The sequence below is a fragment of the Haematobia irritans genome, chromosome 2 (genome assembly GCF_050003625.1).
Source record: "Haematobia irritans isolate KBUSLIRL chromosome 2, ASM5000362v1, whole genome shotgun sequence".
NCBI lineage: Eukaryota > Metazoa > Arthropoda > Insecta > Diptera > Muscidae > Haematobia > Haematobia irritans.
Window position 1 is genome coordinate 13,166,686 of NC_134398.1, and position 24,008 is coordinate 13,190,693.

The 24,008-nt window shown below is 32.1% G+C and overlaps 1 protein-coding gene across 1 annotated transcript in view; it reads right to left on the reverse strand.

Annotated features, from left to right (window-relative positions):
• Positions 1–24,008, reverse strand: part of Sur (Sulfonylurea receptor) — a 146,422-nt gene that overhangs the window by 86,716 nt on the left and 35,698 nt on the right. Inside the window, exons 4-6 of the mRNA XM_075293383.1 lie at positions 20,492–20,629; positions 19,880–20,010; positions 6,356–6,623 (exon numbers count right to left, since the gene is read on the reverse strand). Coding sequence (XP_075149498.1) covers positions 6,356–6,623; positions 19,880–20,010; positions 20,492–20,629 — 537 coding nt within the window. The remainder of the gene's footprint in view (positions 1–6,355; positions 6,624–19,879; positions 20,011–20,491; positions 20,630–24,008) is intronic.

Below are 24,008 nucleotides of genomic sequence, written 5' to 3' on the forward strand. Positions count from 1 at the left end.
TTTATGGTTCTAAAATACCTCTAGAATTGCAATTTCAGGTAAATTGAATAAAAACTACGGATTCTAGAAGCCCAAGAAGTAAAATCGGGAGATCCATCTATATGGGGGCTATATCAAAACATGGTCCGATAATCAACATTTTCGACAAATCTCTTTATTTTCCCAGAATACCTCCAGATTTCCAATTTCAGGCAAATTGGGAAACACTACGGTTTCTAGAAGCCCAAGAAGTACAATCGGGAGATCGGTCTATATGGTGGCTATATCAAAACATGGACCGATACTCACCATTTTCGGCACACGTAGTTGTGGTCCTAGAATACCTCTAGATTTCCAATTTCAGGCAAATTGGATAAAAACTACGGATTCTAGAAGCCCAAGAAGTACAATCGGGAGATCGGTCTATATGGTGGCTATATCAAAACATGGACCGATACTCACCATTTTCGGCACACGTATTTGTGGTCCTACAATACCTCTAGATTTCCGATTTGAGTCAAATTGGGTAAAAATTACGGATTCTAGAAGCCCAAGAAGTAAAATCGGGAGATCGGTCTATAGGGTAGCTATACCAAAACATGGACCGAAACTCACTATTTTCGGCACACCTCTTCCAATTTCAGGCAAATTGGATAAAAACTATGGTTTCTATAAGCCCAAGACCCCAAATCTGGAGGTCGGTTTATATGGGGACCGCACCAAAACATGGACCTATACTCACCATTTTCGGCACACCTTTTTATGGTCCTCGAATACCTCTAGATTTCCGATTTGAGGAAAATTGGGTAAAAATTACGGATTCTAGAAGCCCAAGAAGTAAAATCGGGAGATCGGTCTATATGGGGGCTATACCAAAACATGGGCCGATACTCACCATTTTTGGCACACCTTCTTATGGTCCGAAAATACCTCTAGATTTCCAATTTCAGGCAAATTGGATAAAAACTACGGTTTCTATAAGCCCAAGAAATAAAATCGGTTTATGTGGGGACTATCAAAACCTGGACCGACATAGCCCATCTTCGAACTTGACCTGCCTGCAGATAAAAGACGAGTTTGTGCAAAATTTCAGCACGATTGCTTCATTATTGATTACAACAGACAGACTTATGTGGAAGCTATATACAATTATGAACTTGATATGGACCAATTTTTGTGTGATTGGGGATCGATTTATCTGAGGGCTATATATAACTAAAACCGATATGGACCTAGTTAGGCATGGTTGTTAACGGCCATATAACATACTAGCACAATGTATCAAATTTCAAATGACTCGGATGAAATTTGCTCCTCCAAGAGGCTCCAAAACCAAATCTCGGGATCGGTTTATATGGGGCTATATATGATTATGGACTGATATGGACCACTTTTGGCATGGTTGTTAAACATCATATACTACCACCACGTACCAAATTTCAACTAGATTGGATGAATTTGGCTTCTCCAAAAGGCACCGAAGGTCAAATCTGGGGATCGGTTTATATGGGGGCTATATATAATTATGGACTGATATGAACCAATTCCTGCATGGTTGTTGAGTACCATATACTAATATCACGTACCAAATTTCAACCGAATCGGATGAATTTTGCTCTTACCAGGGGAGGTCAAATCTGGGGATCGGTTTATATGGGACCCATATATATAATTCTAGACCGATTTCGACCAATTTTTGCATTGGTGTTTGAGGCCATATATTAACACCAAGTACCAAATTTCAACTGAATCAGATGAATTTTGGTCTTCCAAGAGGCTCCGGAGGTCAAATCTGGTGATCGGTTTATATGGGGGCTATATATAATTATGGACTGATGTGGACCAATTTTTGCATGATTGTTAATGACCATATACTAACACCATGTACCAAATTTCAGCCGGATCGGATGAAATTTGCTTCTCTTAGAGGATCCGCAAACCAAATCTAAGGATCGGTTTATATGGGGGCTATACATAATTATGGACCGATATGGACCAATTTTTGCATGGTTGTTGGAGACCATATACTAACACCATGTACCAAATTTCAGCCAGATCGGAGCCAGAGGGTCGGCAAGCCAAATCCGAGGGTCCGTTCATATGGGGACTATACGTAAAAGTGGAAAAGTGGAAATGTCCCATTTGCAATACCATCCCACCTACATCAATAACAACTACTTGTGCCAAGTTTCAAGTCGATAGCTTGTATCGTTCGGAAGTTAGCGGGATTTCAACTGACGGACATGCTCAGATCGACTCAGAATTTCACCACGACCCAGAATATATATACTTTATGGGGTCTTAGAGCAATATTTCGCTATGTTACAAACGGAATGACAAAGTTAATATACCCCCATCCTATGGTAGAGGGTATAAAAAAACAAGTGTGTAAAGTAGAAAGTCGGGCGGGGCCGACTATATTATACCCTAAACCACCCCTACTGAATTAGTAAATATAAGCCTTTGTGGGGTATCATTGGTATAGGTTTTGGATAACGTAAAGGGGTGTCTTGTCACAATCTGAGCAGAAATGTCTAATATTAGGAGCTATAGTTTATTTTACACCAAAGGAGTTAGTATGCCACTAATATTGAGTCCATTATTAAAAAAAGAGGAAATTGGTCAATTAGTTTATGGGTAATAAATCCAAATTTCTTCAAATAGGGCAATAGATTTATGTAAGAGCTACATGTAAGTCTAAATACGATCAGCTAGTACATCAAAATTTGAAATTTGAATAACAAAGCTTAATAAATAACAGTATTATGGCCAAATATGACAAAATCGAGCGATGCATATATATGGGACCTATATCTAAATCTGAACCAATTTGTATAATATTTTGCAGGTATGATTGATATTACAGAAGGTCACTTTGTGTAAAATTTGAGTACGATCAGTTAATAAATGAGGCCCCATAAATATGGTCAAAAATAAGGTTATTAGGGGCAAATTATTCAAAATCGGGCGATACATATATATGGGAGCTATATCTAAATCTGAACCGATTTCAATGAAATTGCGCACATACAGTTATGCGCTTTACAGATTATCAGTTATTCCGGACGGAATGTCGGTGTTTGTAAAGAATCTTACAGTGTGTCGGATCGATACGACTTGTCGGCGATGACTAAATAATCGGTAAATGTGTTATCGATCCCATAAACATGCAGCAGTATCGATTATGCCTTCGGACTTACCTTATAATGTGCACAATATATGGGATATGTTCGACACGAGCACTGTCGTCCGGAATAACTGATAGTCTGTAAAGCTCATTAGAGGTATAGAAGATTATATTTAGCCCACTTTGAGCACTATCGGTTGATAAATAAGGGTTTTACAGCCAACTTTGGCAAAATCGGACGATACATATATATGGGAGCTATATCTAAATTTGAACCGATTTCGATGAAATTTTGCACATACAGTTAGTGCTATAGAAGATTATATTTAGCCAACCTTGGTTACGATCGGTTGATAAATAAGGATTTTACAGCCAACTTTGGCAAAATCGGGCGATACATATATATGGGAGCTATATCTAAATCTGAACCGATTTCGATTATTTTTGGCACATATTGTTAGTACCATAAAATATTAGAGTAAGCCAAGTTTGAGTAAGATCGCTTAATAAATAAGGTTTTTATGGCCAAATTTGGTAAAATCGGGCGATACATATATATGGGAGCTATATCTAAATCTGAACCGATTTAAATGAAATTTTGCAGACTTGAAGAACGATGAAAAAGATTACTTTTTGCCAAAATCGGTGACGATCCGTTTGAAAACAAACGCAACGTGACCCCATTTGTCGAAATCGGGCGATACATATATATGGGAGCTATATCTAAATTTGATCCGATTTCTTCCAAATTCAATAGCGTTCGTCCTTGTGCCCAAAAACATCCCTGTACCAAATTTCATCAAAATCGGTTAATAATTGCGACCGGAATCCTGTGAACAACAAATACATGGACAGACGGACGGACGGACGGACACCAAGCGTTAGATCGACTCAGGAGGTGATTCTGAGTCGATCGGTATATATTTTATGGGGTCTAAAATCAATATTTCTGGTAGGCACATTTTTTGGCCGATCAAACTTATTATACCCTGACCACTATGTGGTTTAGGGTATAAAAATAAAGCATACTGTTAGGAGTTGCACTACCAAACTCCAAGCAGGTCATACATATAGACAGAAGGACAGAAGAATATAATTAATTTCTCTTAAGAATGTCTGAAGTAGTTTCATGTAAAATATATAATTGGGTTTGCTTAGCCATTAAAGATTCAGGCTCACTTAGACTATTCAGTCCATTGTGATACCACATTAACTAAAAGTACCTATTACATATGGGCACTTCTAGTTTTAACCGTTGAACCTTCTCGATTATTTTCTTCTGTTGAACCAACCAGATTGTTCCAAAAACATTAGCAGACTGCTTAAGTTAACGTTTTTTGCTGGTCCGCCAGTCATCTGAAGCTATATGCCCCTAAAATTTGCTTAAGCCTTACACAAAATGCAGGACACTCACACAAGAGGTGTTTTATTGATTCCTTTTCCTCCGCATCATGACAGCTCATACAATAGTCATTATACTTCTCACCAATAGTTTTTGCAAAATCGCCTATCAGGCAGCGACCCGTTATAGCAGATATCAGGAGTGAAATCTGGCGTCTCGAGAACACTAGCATATCTAGTGTGCGGTTTAAGTTAAATGGGGCCATATTTGCTTGGTGTCGTTACAACCCTTACAACTCTCCCATCGAACATTTGCCATCATGACAGCCTTCTCACGCAGTAAGAGCTTGCTGGTAGCCAGAGGCACACCAACAGATTCTAGTTCCCCTGGAATATGTAAGGTAGTTCCTAGCCTTGCTAGCTCATCTGATTCGCAGTTCCCCGGTATGTTCCTGTGGCCAGGCACCCATATTAGGTGAATATTGTGCTGCTCAGCCATCTCATTGAGAGATTTGCGGCAGTCGATGGCCGTTTTCGAGTTGAGGAACACAGAGTCCAAGGATTTTATTGCAGGTTGACTGTCTGAGTATATATTAATGCCAATATTGCTTGGAGCATTACTTCTCAGCCAATTCACCACTTCTCTTATTGCTAATATTTCAGCCTGAAAAACACTACAGTGATCAGGTAATCTTTTCGCTATTCGAAGTTCCAGATCTTTAGAATATACTCCGAAACCCACTTGACCATCCAATTTGGAGCCATCAGTGTAGAAATCTATATATCTTTTATTCCCCGGGGTCCGTGTACACCACGCCTCACTGTTGGGAATTAGAGTCTCAAACTTTTTGTCGAAAAGTGGACTCGCCAAAGTGTAATCCACTACGTTAGGCACATCTGGCATTATTTTGAGGACCGAACTGTGACCGTAACTTTTTTCCGACCACAGCGATAGCTGGCGCAACCGCACAGCCCTTGTTGCAGCTGACTGTTTGGCCAAAATGTCTAAAGGCAATAGATGCAGTATGTCATTAAGGGAATTTGTTTCTGTCTTGCTGAATGCATCTGAGATACACAAGCACGCCTTACGCTGAACTTTGTCTAAACTTTTCGGCTGGTAAAGTGCCGGCCACCAGACTACAACACCATATAGCATTACAGGTCTAACCACTGCCGTGTATAGCCAATGTACAATTTTTGGTTTTAGTCCCCACTTTTTCCCTAATGCCTTTTTGCACGAGTATAAAGCTACCGTTGCTTTCCTCGCCCTTTCTTCAATATTAAGCTTAAAGTTCAGCTTCCTGTCCAAAATAACGCCAAGGTATTTTGCACACTCCCTAAAGGGAATTTCAATACCCCCTAAGGAAATGGGTCTAACCGTGGGAGTTTTGCGATCTTTGCAGTACATGACTAGTTCTGTCTTTGCAGGATTTACCCCAAGACCATTATCTTTCGCCCATTTCTCAGTCATCCGGAGGGCTCTCTGTATAATGTTGTTCTGTGATCCAGCTCTACATTCAGCAAAACATACTTTATGGAATTTCACAATTATTAAATAAACGAAAAAAATAAAATGCTTAAATAAAGGGAAAACGATTATTGACCTTTGTATTAAATTTTCAAATTTTAAATTTAACCTTGATGTTAAATTGGCAAAGCTACAAACATTTACCAAATAAAATAAAAATATTGCATACTTTAGGGAGTTGCAGTGAAAACCTTACAATACAATATACAGACGGACGGACGGACGGACGATTATAATACATTTTGTTTCAGAAACTGAGAGAGGGTTTTTGTCCAAATATATATAAGAACGTTAAGTATCTTTTGTAGTACCAACAAATTTATAGTTTGTCTATCTTTTCTTTATAATAGAAAAGAAAAGGCGAAATATTTCACACTTACCGTTGCCATCATCATATTATACTGCTCATCCTCATCGTCATCGGCGCCCAATATATTTTCCACTGAAGTTCCTTTAATTTCCGTTGACATATCAACAGCATCAGTTGAGGAATTCCCACAGCTAGCATTCTCACAAACTCCTGCAGAGTTTGTGTTCGGCATGGATGCAACCGAAACAGCCGCCCGTTGCAAACCCAATTTGGCAACATTTTTAAATAATTTCCAACGTTCTCGAGCTGTACGGCCTAGAGCAGTATTGTCATTCGTGCTGAACGCAACATGAGGGATATATGCAAATAAAATAAACAAAAACAAAAAAAAAAACAATAAAAAATTATATATGAATTTAAGATGGGGGGGTTACTATTGAGAAAATCAACATCCCTTCGTAGTAGAGCCCGGATGGTGTTCATGTTCCATTTTGTTAAAAGTTAATGGTTTTTTTTTTTTTTGTTAAGGGAATACATTTTTGTAGTCTGTGGCACAGTCATCGAATACATATCGTTACTCAATCATCAATTGCATGTAAGGAGACAGATATTTCATTTGAAAAATTTACTAAAGGAAATCGTGTTCGGTGTCATAGACTTCCGAACTAATTCATGTCAATAAGCTCAATTATATTACTATCTTTACCAGGAAAGCAGAGGGGTGTGCACTAGATAACATGGCCTAGTAGTGTACAAAATTAAAATTCATTTCATACCCCATGAGGTCTACTTATCATCTGCAACTATGTTATACTCCCCAAGTCTTCATTATTGCTTTCCCATGAAAGTTCATATTCGAATTCCATTTTCAAAGAGGGGGAGGGGGAAGAAAACCTATCCAGGTTATTACCAAAGATTAACTTATTTAGATTTACAGCCTTCTGATGATGTTGAATGAAAGGCTGACAGGTATTTTCATTGAGCTGAGTTCCCATCACATCACCAACGCTTCATAATATTTCCGTAGAAATGATTCATGTGATGATGACTTCATGAAAATCCAGAGCATGCTTCTCTATTCAGTTCACTCAGGGCACAGGCAATCCTTTGGTAGGTAGGCAGGCATACATGCATGAGCAGTTATTAAATCGAGATAACAGAATGTCAGTGTGAGGGTAAACTTCAACGTATCCTCTTAAAGAGATTAAATCGTGACATTTACAAGGATTAAGAGAAAAAATTTGCAACGAAAGCAATAAAAACTTATAATATGATCGAATTCAAATTGATAAAAAAAAGACATGGGTAGGCAAAAATATCATTTTATAACAAGTAAGTAAAGTCTAAAGTCGGGCGGGGCCCACTATATTGTACCCTTCACACTATGTAGACTAGAGTGATCGCAACTTATATGGGGCAAAAAAATGTGGGATCTTGTTCGTTTTTCGACACTCATAAAATATTCGGATGTACGGAATTTGAAGAACATCGGTTGATAAACACAACAATGATGATCAGATCGGTGATAAATATATATGGCAGCTATATCTAAATCTACACCGATTTTTTTCAAAATCAATAGCGATTGTCTTTGTCCCACAAAACGACCCTATGCCATATTTGTGGACGATCGGACTTAAACTGCGGCCTGTACTTTGCACACAAAAATACATGAACAGACAGACATCGCTAAATCGACTTAGAATTTAATTCTAAGACGATCGTTACATACAAATGCACAAACTTATTATACCCTGCAGTGGTGAAGGGTATAAAAATTAACTATCTATCTTCTATCTTCTATATATATAAAATTCAAATTATGTTTGTTTATTTGTTTGTTTGTTTGTTTGTTTATTTGTATGTTCCGGGTTGGCGGGAAAACGGCTGAACTGATTTACTGGAAACTTTCAGAGATCGTGGGGTGCACTCATGTGCTGAAAATAGGGTATCTCATTTTTTGGCATATGGTCGCGGAGAGGAACCTCCCCTTTGTCGGACTTTTTGAAAATTAGACCAAAGTTGACCGATTTGCTTGAAATTTTCATTGAAGATTGGGGTTGGCATCGAGACAAAGATCCGCTACTTTTTATTTCGATATTTGGTGTCGGAGGGGGGCCTCCCCTTTGTTCGACTTTTTTTTTAAGTACAGTGAAAAAACTAAAATTCTCTAAATTATCTGCGATTTACAGAGAACATGTGGTGAGGATATGGAATTAATATGGGGTACCCGATAATTTCATATGTGGATGGGGAGGGGGACCTCCCCCTTGCCCTACTTTTTGAAACTTGGAACAAAATTATGCGATTTGCTTGAAATTTTCATTGAATGTTGGGGTTGGCATCTAGACAAAACTCCGCTACATTATTTTTCGATATTTGGTCGGGGAGGGGGACCACCCCTTAGCCACAACTTTTTTGTTTGAAAGTACAAACAAAACTAAACTCCCCCGATTGAAATTTTACGGAAAAAATGGGTTTTGAAATTTATATCAGGTTCTTGATTTTTTAATAAAAATAAAAGGGCATAGGGAGACATCCGCTTCTCTTAAGTACATACAGAGAAACAATTAAACTTTTACCGAATTACTTGAAATTTACAGAGGACTGGGAGAGGTTACGATATTAATAGTTGATACTTGATTTTGTGATATTTGGACGGAAGAGAGGCCGCCCTTTTAGGCTTATAATTTGCTTGACATTTTCTGGGACGTTTACAAAAGATACGCTCCATCACTTTTCGATATTTAGTCGGGGAGGAGGTCCTCCTCTAAAACTAAAAAAAAAAACAATTCTTAAGTTTTCTTGAAATTTACATAGGCAGTGGGAGAAGGTTATGAACGAAGAGGACACTTCCTTCCCCCCCCCCCACACTTGAAGGAAAGTTTCAAGAATTTTCAGGGAAGGTTAGGGGTGCTATTCACTACGGTGTTTGTCGATATTGTATCGGGGAAAGTGACGTCCCTTTAAAACAATAGAGCAAAATTTAAACATCGCCGATCTACATGAAATTTACAGGGAACGTGGGAAGAGGTGATTAAATTTATACATGATTTTTAAATTAGTATATGATTTTTCGATATCTGGTTGGGGAAGGGGAAAATTGAAATAAACTTTGTCGATTTACTTCGATAGAATTTGTAGGGACCATTGAGTAGTTGTTAAATTAATATAGGGTACGTGATAGTCCGATATCAGGTCGGAGTGGAGCGAAGGTGGGGGAGGGTTCCCTTTTGTCCGTTTTTTTTTTCTTAAATTGAAAGTAGAGGGTTGTCCGTAAATGGGAACTCGGTACATAATTTTATGATTTTTGCACAGGCTTCTGCCAGACTTCTTTTTAGTAAAGAACTTAAATTTACATGGAATTGGCAGCAAACGTAGAGGTTGCATAATTTTCCAGAATTTTAGCAAATGTTAATGTGGTAACATTTTTTACTATTTTTGCTTTTTCCGATTTATTGGATGGGAAACAGTAATTCTTTGTATGTTATTATAATATAGTGCTTAATTTTCAGATATGTTGAGGAGAAGGATACCTTTCCTTGACAAACCACACTTAAAATTCACAAGAAATATAGAAGAAGGCACACCCTCTCCCGCCGTATTTGTACCTATAAACGAAAAATCAAGTAGTCCGATTTGTTTAAAAGAATTCAAATCTTTTCGAATTTGTTTTCAGCACGAAGGATATAGTTGACAAAGTTAACGCAAATTATTCCTCCAAATATGCTTCGGAAGGCGCAGCGAAGCGGGCCGGGTTACGCTTGTATATATATATATATATATATATATATATATATATATATATATATATATATATATATATATATATATATATATATATATATATATATATATATATATATATATATATATATATATATATATATATATATATATATATATATATATATATATATATATATATATATATATATATATATATATATATATATATATATATATATATATATATATATATATATACAAGCGTAACCCGGCCCGCTTCGCTACGCCTTCCGAAGCGTATTTGGAGGAACATTTTGCGTTAACTTAGTCAACTATATCCTTCGTGCTGAAAACAAATTCGAAAAGATTTGAATTCTTTTAAACAAATCGGACTACTTGATTTTTCGTTTATAGGTACAAATACGGCGGGAGAGGGTGTACCTTCTTCTATATTTCTTGTGAATTTTAAGTGTGGTTTGTCAAGGAAAAGTATCCTTCTCCTCAACATATCTGAAAATTAAGCATTATATTATAATAACATACAAAGAATTACTGTTTCCCATCCAATAAATCGGAAAATGCAAAAGTAGTAAAAAATTTTACCACATTAACATTTGCTAAAATGTTGGAAAATGATGCACCCTCTACGTTGGCTGCCAATTTCATGTAAATTTAAGTTCTTTACTAAAAAGAAGTCTGGCAGAAGCCTGTGCAAAAATCATAAAATTATGTACCGAGTTCCCATTTACGGACAACCCTCTACTTTCAACTTAAGAAAAACAAGTATATACAGCAGTAAGTTCGGCCGGGCCGAACCTTATATACCCACCACCATGAACCAAATATTAGGGTTTCCTTTGAAATTTCAGGAGGGCTTGAGGACCTGGGGACACTTCCCGAAGATAAATTTAAAGATTTCACCTATGAGGACTATATCAGATTCTGGATTTATAAGAACCATTTTTGTTTGAGTTTTAGAGGAATCATTAACATCTCTTGTAAGTGTGCAAGAAAATTATAAAATAACGTCTTGATTTGAAATCTCAAATCTGTAGAAGTAAAATCTGGAAATTTTACATTGAGTTTCAAGCAATTTTCATGATCAGTGCGCCTTCTACATCCTCAAGAAGTGAAGTCGGTCTATATGGAGGCATTACCAAATGGACCGATAGAAACTTAATCCGATACATGTTTTTGTGAGTCTAAAATACCAGAATATTTACAATTTCAGGCAAATCGGATAAAAACTACGGTTTCTACAAACCCAAGGAGTTAAATCGGGAGATCTTTCTTATGGGGGCTATACTAAAATATGGACCGATACTCACCGTTTTCGGCACACTTCTTTATGGCCCGAAAATACCTCTAGATTTCCAATTTCAGGCAAATTGGATAAAAACTTCAGATTCTAGAAGCCCAAGAAGTAAAATCGGGATATGGGTCTATATGGGGGTTATACCAAAACATGGACCGATACTCACCATTTGTGGCACACCTCCTTATAGTCCTAAAATACCTATAAATTTCCAATTTCAGGCAAATTGTATATAAACTACGTATTCTAGAAGCCCAAGAAGTAAAATCGGGAAATCGGTCTAAATGGGGCTATACCAAAATATGGACCGATACTCACCATTTTCGGCACACCTCTTTATGGTCCTAAAATACCTCTAGATTTCTAATTTTGGACAAATTGGATAAAAACTACGATTTCTATAAGCCCAAGACCCCAAATCGGGAGGTCGTTTTATATGGGGACCATACCAAAACATGGGCCGATACTCACAATTTTTGGCACACGTATTTGTGGTCTTGCAATACCTCTAGATTTCCAATTTCAGGTAAATTGAATAAAAACTGCGGTTTCTATAAGCCCAAGAAGTAAAATCGGGAGATCGGTCTATATGGGGGCTATACCAAAATATGGACCGATACTCACAATTTTTGGCAGACGTATTTGTGGTCCTACAATACCTCTAGATTTCCAATTTCAGACAAATTGGATAAAAACTACGGTTTCTATAAGCCCAAGACCCCAAATCGGGAGGTCGTTTTATATGGGGACCATACCAAAACATGGACCGATACTCACAATTTGTGACACACGTATTTGTGGTCTTACAATACTTCTAGATTTCCAATTTCAGGTAAATTGAATAAAAACTGCGGTTTCTATAAGCCCAAGAAGTAAAATCGGGAGATCGGTCTATATGGGGGCTATACCAAAATATGGACCGATACTCACAATTTTTGGCAAACGTATTTGCGGTCCTACAATACCTCTAGATTTCCAATTTCAAGTAAATTGAATAAAAATTGCGGTCTCTATAAACCCAAGAAGTAAAATTGGGAGATCGGTCTATATGGGGGCTATACCAAAACATGGACCGATACTCACCATTTTTGGCACACCTCTTTATGGTCATAAAATACCTATAGATTTCAAATTTCAGGCAAATTGGATAAAAACTACGATTTCTAAAAGCCCAAGACCCCAAATCGGGAGGTCGGTTTATATGGGGACTATATCAAAACCTGGACCGATGTAGCCCATCTTCGAACTTGACCTGCCTGCAGACAAAAGACGAGTTTGTGCAAAATTTCAGCACGATTGCTTCATTATTGAAGACTGTAGCGTGATTACAACAGACAGACAGACAGACAGACAGACAGACAGACAAACGGACAGACGGACATCGTTATATCGTCTTAGAATTCCTCCCTGATCAAGAATATATATACTTTATATAGTCGGAAATCGATATTTCGATGCGTTACAAACGGAATGACAAACTTATTATACCCCCGTCACCATTCTATGGTGGTGGGTATAAAAATACGGACAAAAGGGAACCCTCTCTTTACTAATAAGAAGTCTGGAAGAAAGAAGCCTATGCAAAAATCAAAAATTATGTACCGAGTTCCCATTTTCGGACAACCCTCTACTTTCAATTTAAGAAAAAAAAAACGGACAAAAGGGAACCCTCCCCCCACCTTCGCTCCACTCCGACCTGATATCGGACTATCACGTACCCTATATTAATTTCGCAACTACTCAATGGTTCCTATAAATTCTATCGAAGTAAATCGACAAAGTTTATTTCAATTTTCCCCTTCCCTAACCAGATATCGAAAAATCATATACTAATTTAAAAATCATGTATAAATTTAATCACCTCCTCCCACATTCCCTGTAAATTTCAAGTAAATCGGCGATGTTTAAATTTTGCTCTATTGTTTTAAAGGGACGTCACTTTCCCCGATACAATATCGACAAACACCGTAGTGAATAGCACCCCTAACCTTCCCTGAAAATTCTTGAAACTTTCCTTCAAGTGTGGGGCAAGGAAGGTTGCCTCTTCGTTCATAACCTCCCCCCACTGCTTTTGTAAATTTCAAGAAAACTTAATTTTTTTTGCAGTTTTAGAGGAGGGCCTCCTCCCCGACCAAATGTCGAAAAGCGTATCTTTTGTAAACGTCCCAGAAAATGTCAAGCAAATTATAAGCCTAAAGGGGCGGCCTCTCTTCCGTCCAAATATCACAAAATCAGGTATCAACTATTACGGTTGACGGAGGTTACGATCTCTCCAAAGTGCGCTGTAAATTTCAAGTAACTCGGTAAAGTTTAATTGTTTCTCTGCATGTACTTAAGAGAAGCGGATGTCTCCCTATGCCCTTTTATTTTTATTAAAAAATCAGGAACCTGATATAAATTTCATAACCTCACCCATTTTTTCCGTAAAATTTCAGTCGGGGGAGTTTAGTTTTGTTTTCACTGTACTTTAAAAAAAAAAAGTCGGGCAAAGGGGTGGTCCCCCTCCCCGACCAAATATCGAAAATAATGTAGCGGATTTTTGTCTAGATGCCAACCCCAACATTCAATGAAAATTTCAAGCAAATCGCATAATTTTGTTCCAAGTTTCAAAAAGTAGGGCAAGTGGGAGGTCCCCCTCCCCATCCACATATGAAATCATCGGGTACCCCATATTAATTCCATAAACTCATCACATGTTCTCTGTAAATCTCAGATAATTTAGAGAATTTTAGTTTTTTCACTGTACTTTAAAAAAAGTCGAACAAAGGGGAGGCCCCCCTCCGCCGCCAAATATCGAAATATAAAGTAGCGGATCTTTGTCTAGATGCCAACCCCAACCTTCAATGAAAATTTCAAGCAAATCGGTCAACTTTGGTCCAAATTTCAAAAAGTCCGACAAAGGGGAGGTCCCCCTCCGCGACCAGGTGTCAAAAAATGAGGTACCCTATTTTCACCACATGAACGCCCCCTACGATCTCTGAAAGTTTCAAGTAAATCGGTCAGCCGTTTCGTAGCCAACTCGGACCACACAAACAAACAAAAAGTCGCTTAAGGGGAGGTACCCCCTCCTGATCAAATTTCGAAAAAAAATTGCGAATCTTTGTCTAGGGATCACCCCCTACTATCCCTGAAAACTTCGTGCAAATCGGTCAAGTTTGGTTTAATTTTCAAAAAGTCGGACAAAGGGGAGGTTCCTCTCCGCGACCATATGTCAAAAAATGAGGTACCCTATTTTCAGCACATGAGTGCCCCCACGATCTCTGAAAGTTTCAAGTAAATCGGTTCAGCCGTTTTCGCGCCAACCCGGAACATACAAATAAACAAACAAACAAATAAACAAACATAATTTGAATTTTATATATATAGAAGATAGAAGAAGATAGATAGATAGATAGATTTTACTAAAAAAATGTATTTCTAAAGAAAATTGTGTTAAAATTTTATATCTATAGAAAATTTTTTCAAAATTTGATTTCTATAGAAAATTTTGTCAACATTTTATTTCTATAGAAAATTTTATCAAAATGTTATTTTTTTAGAATATGTTGTCACAATTTTATTTCTATAGAAAATTTTGTCAAAATTGCATTTCTATACAAAATGTTGTCGAAATTTTATTTCTATAAAAAACTTTATTTCTATAGAAAATTTGTATAAAAAAACAATTCTTTAGAATATGTTGGCAAAATTTTATTTTTATAGAACATTTTGTCAAAATTTTATTTTTATAGAAAATTTTGTCATAATTTTATTTCTATATAAAATTGTATTTACCAAAATTTTACCAAAGTTTGATTTCTCTAGAAAATTTTATTTCTACAGAAAATTTTGTGAAAATTTTATTTCTATAGAAAATTTTATTTCTATAGAAAATTTTGTCAAAATTTTATTTCTATAGAAAATTTTGTCAAAATGTTATTTCTACAGAAAATTTTGTCAACAGTTCATTTCTATAGAAAATTTTGTCGAAATTTTATTTCTATAAAAAACTCTGTCAAAACTTTATTTCTATAGGAAAATTTATTTCTATAGAAAATTTTGTCAAAATTTAATTTCTATAGAAAATTTTTATAAAAATTGTATTTCTTAAGAAAATTGTGTTAAAATGTTGTATCTATAGAAATATTTGGGAAAATTTCGTCAAAATTTTATTTCTATAGAAAATTTTGTCAAAATTTCGGGTAATTTTATTTCTATATAAAGTTTTGTTTGTCAACATTTTATTTCCTTAGAATAACTTGTCAAAATTTTATTTCCATAGAAAATTTTGTCAAAATTGTATTTCTACAGAAAATTTTGTGAAAATTTTATTTCTATAGAAAATTTTATTTCTATAGAAAATTTTGTCAAAATTTTATTTCTACAGAAAATTTTGTCAACATTTCATTTCTATAGAAAATTTTGTCGAATTTATTTTTATAAAAAACTCTGTCAAAACTTTATTTCTATAGGAAAATTTATTTCTATAGAAAATTTTGTCAAAATTTAATTTCTATAGAACATTTTTATAAAAATTGTATTTCTTAAGAAAATTGTGTTAAAATGTTGTATCTATAGAAAATTTTGGGAAAATTTCGTCAAAATTTTATTTCTATAGAAAATTTTGTCAAAATTTTATTTCTATAGAATATTTTGTTAAAATTTTATTTCTATTAAAAATTTTGTTAAATTTTATTTCTATTAAAAATTTAGGCAGCAGCCGACTATCAACCCCCTTTTTCGGAAGGTTCAAGTGTAGTTCACTTTGGGTTAAGTGAATTACCCGAATTTATTCTGATAATTGGTTGATAGTTTTGCTGCAAGTAGAGGATGTTGATGAGTAATGTGGTAATTCCGAAACAGCTGTACATCCAACCATCTTGCAGTCTATAGAGCTTTGCCCAAATAAATTTGACAAGCATACTTTTCCTCTGTTGGTTAAGCTACACTTGTAGTTTAGTCAATGCATGGCTTTAAGCTGAGATCAATAACAACAATAACGATTGAAGAGAAGCCAACAATAACAAACAAAACGAAAAATTTATTTCTATAAAAAACTCTGTCAATAGAAATAAAAATTTTATAAAAATTTTATTTCTATAGAAAATTTGTATAAAAAAACAATTCTTTAGAATAGGTTGGCAAAATTTTATTTTTATAGAACATTTTGTCAAAATTTTATTTCTATAGAAAATTTTGTCATAATTTTACTTCTATATAAAATTGTATTTCTATGGAATATTTTGCAAAAATTTTACCAAAGTTTGATTTCTCTAGAAAATGTTGTCAAAATTTTTGTTCTTTAGAATATTTTGTCAGAATTTTATTTCCATAGAAAATTATGTCAATATTTTATTTCTATAGAAGATGTTGTCAAAATTTTATTTCTACCGAAAATTTTGTGAAAATTTTATTTCTATAGAAAATTTTTTCAAAATTTTATTTCTATAGAAAATTTTGTCAAAATTTTATTTCTACAGACAATTCTGTCAACATTTCATTTCTATAGAAAATTTTGTCGAAATTTTATTTCTATAAAAAACTCTGTCAAAGCTTTATTTCTATAGGAAAATTTATTTCTATAGAAAATGTTGTCAAAATTTAATTTCTAAAGAAAATTTTTATAAAAAATTTATTTCTTAAGAAAGTTGTGTTAAAATGTTGTAGCTATAGACAATTTTGGGAAAATTGCGTCAAAAATTTATTTCTATAGAAAATTCTGTCAAAATTTTATTTCTATAGAATATTTTGTTAAAATTTTATTTCTGTTAAAAATTTTGTTAAAAATTTATTTCTATAAAAAATTTTGTCAGACGTTTATTTCTATAGAAAATGTTGTCCAAATTTTATTTCTGTATACAATTTTATTGCAATTTTATTTCTATAGAAAATTTTGTAAAAATTTAATTTCGATAGAAAATTTTGTCAAAATTGTATTTCTGTAGAAAATTTTGTCAACATGTTATTTTTATAGAAAATCTTATCAAAATTTTATTTCCATAGAAAATGTATAAGTTTACTTCTATAGAAAATTTTGTCAATTTTTTTTCTATGGAAAATTTTGTTAAAATTTTATTATCACACAAAATTTTTATCAAAATTTTAATTAGATATTTTATTTAGAATTTTATTTCTATAGATTTTTTTTTTTTGAAAATTTTATTTCCTTAGAATATGTTGTCAAAATTTTATTTCTTTTGATAATTTTGTCAAAATTTTATTTCTTTAGAATATGTTGTCAAAATTTTACTTCTATAGAAATGTATGTTAAAATTTTATTTCTATAGAAAATTTTATTTCTATAGAATTTTGACAAAATTTTATTTCTATAGATAATTTTGTCAAAATTTTATTTCTTTAGAATATGTTGTCAAAATTTTATTTCTATGGAAAATTTTTTCAAAATTTTATTTCTATAGAATATTTTGTCAAGATTTTATTTCTACAGAAAATTTTGTCAAAATTTTATTTCTATTAAAATTTTTGTTAAAAATTTATTTCTACAAAAAAAAAATTTGTCAAAATTTCATTTCTGTATACAATTTATTATTGCTATTTTTATACCCTTCACCACTACTGTGGTACAGGGTATAATAAGTTTGTGCATTTGTATGTAACGCCAAGAAGGAGTAATCATAGACCAACCTTTTAGTATACGGATCGGCTTAGAATTAAATTCTGAGTCGATTTAGCGATGTCCGTCTGTCTGTCTGTCCGTCTGTCTGTCCGTCTGTCTGTCTGTCTGTCTGTTGATGTATTTTTGTGTGCAAAGTACAGCTCGCAGTTTGAGTCCGATTGTCCTAAAATTTGGTATAGGGTCCTGTTTCGGCTCAAAGACGATCCCTATTGATTTTGGAAAAAATCGGTTCAGATTTAGATATAGCTGCCATATATATTTTTTACCGATCTGGTAATAATTGGCGTGTATATCAACCGATCTTCCTCAAATTCCGTACATCCGAATATTTTATGAGTCTCGAAAAACTTGCAAAATATCAGCAAAATCGGTTCAGATTTAGATATAGCTCCCATATATAGCTTTCGCCCGATTTACACTCATATGACCACAGAGGCCAATTTTTAACTCCGATTTAGTTGAAATTTTGCACAGGGAGTAGAATTAGCATTGTAGCTATCCGCGCCAAATTTGATTGAAATCGGATTAGATTTATATATAGCTCCCATTTATAGCTTTCGCCCGATTTACACTCATATGACCACAGAGGCCAATTTTTAACTCCGATTTAGTTGAAATTTTGCACAGGGAGTAGAATTAGCATTGTAGCTATACGCGCCAAATTTGATTGAAATCGGTTCAGATTTAGATATAGCTCCCATATATATGTTTTTCTGATTTCGACAAAAATGGTCAAAATACCAACATTTTCCTTGTAAAATCGCCATTGCTTAGTCGAAAAGTTGTAAAAATTACTCTAATTTTCCTAAACTTCTAATACATATATATCGAGCGATAAATCATAAATAAACTTTTTCGAAGTTTCCTTAAAATTGCTTCAGATTTAAACGTTTCCCATATTTTTTTACTAACATTGTGTTTCACCCTAGTGCATTAGCCGACTTAAATTTTGAGTCTATAGATTGTGCAGAAGTCTATCAAATACTTCCAGATCGAGTGATGTTTAAATGTATGTATTTGGGACAAACCTTTATATATAGCCCCCAACACATTTGACGGATGTGATATGGTATCGAAAATTTAGATCTTCAAAGTAGTGCAGGGTATAATATAGTCGGCCCCGCCCGACTTTAGACTTTCCTTACTGTTTTTTTTTATAGAAAATTTTGTCAAAACTTTATTTCTAAAGAAAATTTTGTCAACATTGTATTTCTGTAGAAAATTTGGCAACATTTTATTTTGTCTAAATTTTATTTTTATAGAAAATTTTATCAAAATTTTATTTCTATAGAAAATTTTGTCAAAAATTTTTTTCTATTGAAAATTTTGTCAAATTTTATTATCACAGAAAATTTTTATCAAAAGTTTAATTCGATATTTGTCAAAATTTTATTTCTATAGAAAATTTTGTCAAAATTTTATTTCTATAGAAAATGTTGTCAAAATTGTATATCTCTATAAAATTTTATCAAAATTTTATTTCCCTAGAAAGTTTTGTCAAAATTTAATTCTATATAGAAAATATGTCAAAATTTTATTTCTATAGAAAGTTTAGTCAAAATGTTATTGCTATTGAAAATTTTGTCATAATTTTATTTCTATAGAAAAGTTTATCAAAATTTTATTTCTATAGAAAATTTTGCCAAAATTTTATTTCTATATAAAGTTTTGTTTGTCAACATTTTATTTCCTTAGAAAATTTCGTCAAGATTTTATTTCTATAGAAAATTTGGGCAAAATTTTATTTCTATAGAAAATTTTGTCAAAATTTTGTTTTTATATAAAAAGCCCTTATATATTAAAATTATTATCTGTCAAATTTTCACCCAAATTTTTTATGGAATTCAATCCAATTATATTTGCATTGCAATTCCCAGAATTACTAGCAAGATGGTTAATATTCATATCTATTGTTCTTGTTTTTTTGTACTTACATATTTTGTTTTTCCTTTTCATTAGCTTTGGCTATTATTGAATTCCATTTGGCGATTATTTGAGGATGAGTGGCTGCAATGTCCTTATAGCTACCCGATGCTTGAAGGCAACCATCCTTCAATACAATTAACTGGACCAGCGAAAAACGAGACCATTGAAAATATTCAAATTGGAAAAGCCAAGAGCCAAATTGTATACGAATTTGTTATGGAATAAAGAACAAAGAAACCAAGAAAAGACAAAAATGAAAATGAAGAAAAAAGTCATAAATTAAATTCCCATGAATTAGTAAAAACATCCAAATACATAGAAAAAAGGAAACTGTGGCAAAAAACTTGGCATGGCTATGTACACCAAATTGAAAGATTAAAGAATTATGAGTAATTTCAGCCAATATCCATCATTTACACCTTCCGGTCATGACATAAATGAGAATCGTTTTTTTTTGTCTTCTTTTTGTCTTCTGCTTCCTCTTTAGTCTTTTGTGAACTATCACTTGTCAATGTGTCGACCGGTAGTGTCATTATAACACAAAAATGTCACCATGCCATCCGTAAGAAATATAGCCCGAACGGCCATCAAGTCTGACTTACTCACTCACTTATACTTACATTGTGCGCCTGCTGTACCAGATTTAATTGTTGTGTCACTAAAATGACAGTCCGATTGGCTTTCAATAGCATTTTTTTAATACTCTGTTCGAAAATGTGACGGGCCACTTCATTGTCCAAAGATGATAAAGGATCGTCCTTGAGATAGTAGTAATAGTAGTTGTTCCATGGAAAAAGAGAAGAGAAATACGAAAAATGACAATGATAGCAAATGTTTGCAAAAGGAGGACTTGGGCAAAAAAAACCAACAAAAACAATTCACTGCTCAATAAATGCGATATTAAATTCTTTTCTCTAGAATATCATTAGATAACAATTGTCCAAAAAAAAAAAGAAAAATTGCAAAAAAAAATTCTCAAATTGTGACTTTTGTTAAAACTGCCAGAGTACTCGTAATTGGAACCAAACCAAAAAAAACAAAACTAGGAAGCTTTAAAACAGAAACTAATAAACTATTGAATATGCTATGGAATAGTAATGCGAAGAGTACAATATAGAAAAAGATAGGATAAAAAATCTATTTGCAAACAAATCGATTTTTCGACTCGTTGTACCAAAATTTAAAGAAAATTTTACCAAAAATCGACTAAATATAAAAAATCTTATTTTGAATTTTTTGATCAAATTAATTCGAAAAGAACTTCTTTATCATTTTATTTTAGAAGTTTATTTCAGTATTTGCAATATTATAGTTTGCTACCTCCAGTTAGCGATTTTTTTTCTTGGTATATAAATATCCCTCGAATTATAAATATGTCGACGATTTTTGCTGCATCAACTAGAAAAATTTGTGTCAAAAATTTTACTTCTGTAGAAAATTTTGTCAAAATTTCTACTTCTATAGAAAATTTTCTCAACATCTTATTGCTAGAGAAAATTTTATAAAAAATTTATTTCTGTAAAAAATTTCCGAAAATTTCATTTCTATAGAATTTTTTCAAAATTTAACTTCAAAAGAAAACTTGATAAAAATTTTTACATCTACAGACAATTTTGTCAAAAGTTCTACTTTTGTCAAAATTTTATTTCTATAGAAAATTTTATTTCTATAGACAATTTTATAACATTTTATTTCTATAAAAATTTTTCTAAAAATTTTATTTCTATAGAAAATTTTTTCAAAATGAAATTTCCTCTACAGAAAATTTTGACAAAATTTGTACTTCTTTAAAAAATATTCTCAAAATTTTATTTCTATAGAAAATTTTCTCAAAATGTTATTTCTGTAGAAAAATTTCCAAAATGTAACTTCTGAAGAAAATTTTGCAAAAAATTTGCACTTCTATAGAAAATTTTTTAAAAATTTTATTTCTATAAAAAATATTGTAGAAATATATAGAAATTTTTTTTTCAAAATTAAATTTTCTCTAAATTTCTCTAAAAATTTTGTCAAAATTTGTACTTCTTTAAAAAATATTCTCAAAATTTTATTGCTATAGACAATTTTATAAAAAAAATTATTTCTGTAAAAAATTTCCGAATTTTTTTTTCTATAGAATTTTCTCAAAATTTATCTTCTAAAACAACTTGATAAAAATTTTTACTTCAACAGAAAATTCTGTCAAAAGTTTTACTTTTAACAAAATTTTATTTCTATAGACAATTTTTTTCAAAATGAAATTTCCTCTACAGAAAATTTTGTCAAAATTTGTACTTCATTAAAAAAATGATCTCAAAATTTTATTTCTATAGAAATTTTTCTCAAAATGTAATTTCTGTAGAAAATTTTCTCAAAATGTAACTTCTCAAGAAAATTTTTCAAAAAATTTGCACTTCTATAAAAAATTTTTTAAAAATTTTATTTCTATAACAAATATTGTCAGAGTTTTATTTCCATAGAATTTTTTTCACAATTTTTTATAGAAAATGTTCTCAAAATTTTATTTGTATAAATTAATTTAATTTAACATTTGAAGAAATTTTATCAAACTTTGTACTTCTATAGAAAATTTTGTAAAAATTTATCTTCTATAAAAAATGTTTTCCTAATTTTATTTCTATAAAAATTTTCTCAATATTTAACTTCTAAAGAAAATGTTGTCAAAATTTTTGTTTCTACAGAAAATTTTCTCAACATCTTATTGCTAGAGAAAATTTTATAAAAAATTTATTTCTGTAAAAAATTTCCGAAAATTTCATTTCTATAGAATTTTCTCAAAATTTAACTTCTAAAACAACTTGATAAAAATTTTTACTTCTACAGAAAATTTTGTCAAAAGTTTTACTTTTGTCAAAAATTTATTTCTATAGATAATTTTATTTCTATAGACAATTTTGTAATATTTTATTTCTATAAAAATTTTTCTCAAAATTTTATTTCTATAGAAAATTTTTTTCAAAATGTTATTTCTGTAGAAAATATTCACAAAATGTAACTTCTATAGAAAATTTTGTAAAAATTTTACTTCTATAAAAAATATTGTCAGAATTTTATCTCCATAGAAATTTTTTCACAATTTTTTTTTTATACAAAATGTTATTTGTACAAATTTTTTTAATTTAAGTTTTGAAGAAATTTTGTCAAACTTTGTACTTCTATAGAAAATTTTGTAAAAATTTATCTTCTATAAAAAATGTTTCCCTTAAGTAAATAAAGTTTGACAAAATTTCCTTTAGTAAAGAAAAATTGAAAAAAATTCCTTTAGAAACGAAATTTTGACAAAATTCGCTTAAGTAAAGAAATTTTGACAAAATTTCCTGTAGAAAAAAAAATTTTATAATATTTTATTTAGCATAAAAATTTTGACAAAATTCCTTTACGTTAAGAAATTTTGACAAAATATCCTTTATTTTAGAAATTTTGATAAAATTTCCTTTAGTAAAGAAAAATTGAAAAAATTTCTAATTTTATTTCTATAAAAATTTTCTCAATATTTAACTTCTAAAGAAAATGTTGTCACATTTTTTATTTCTATAAAAAATTTTGTAAAAATGTGACTTTTATAAAAATGTTTCTATAGAAAATTTTTTCAAAATTGTATTTCTATAAACATTTTTCTGAAAATTGTATTTCTATAGCATTTTCTCACAATTTAACTTCTAAAAAAAGTTTTGTCGAAATTTTTACTTCTACAGAAAAGTATGTCAAAAGTTTTACGTCTATAAAAAATTGTCTATAGGAAATGCTCTCAACATTTTCTATAAAAAAAAAAATTTATAACAATTTTCTGAAAATCTTAATTCTGTAGATTTATTTATTTATATATATGTACAATCATAATGAATTATAAAAATAAACAGGAAATATAGGTGCTAACAACATAGACTTTCGACCTGTTATTTCTGTAGAATTTTCTCACAATTTAACTTCTATAGAATACTAGCGTAACCCGGCCCGCTTCGCTGCGCCTTCCGAAGCGTATTTGGAGGAACATTTTGCGTTAACTTAGTCAACTATATCCTTCGTGCTGAAAACAAATTCGAAAAGATTTCAATTCTTTTAAACAAAACGGACTACTTGATTTTTCGTTTATAGGTACAAATACGGCGGGAGAGGGTGTGCCCTTTCCTCCAAATA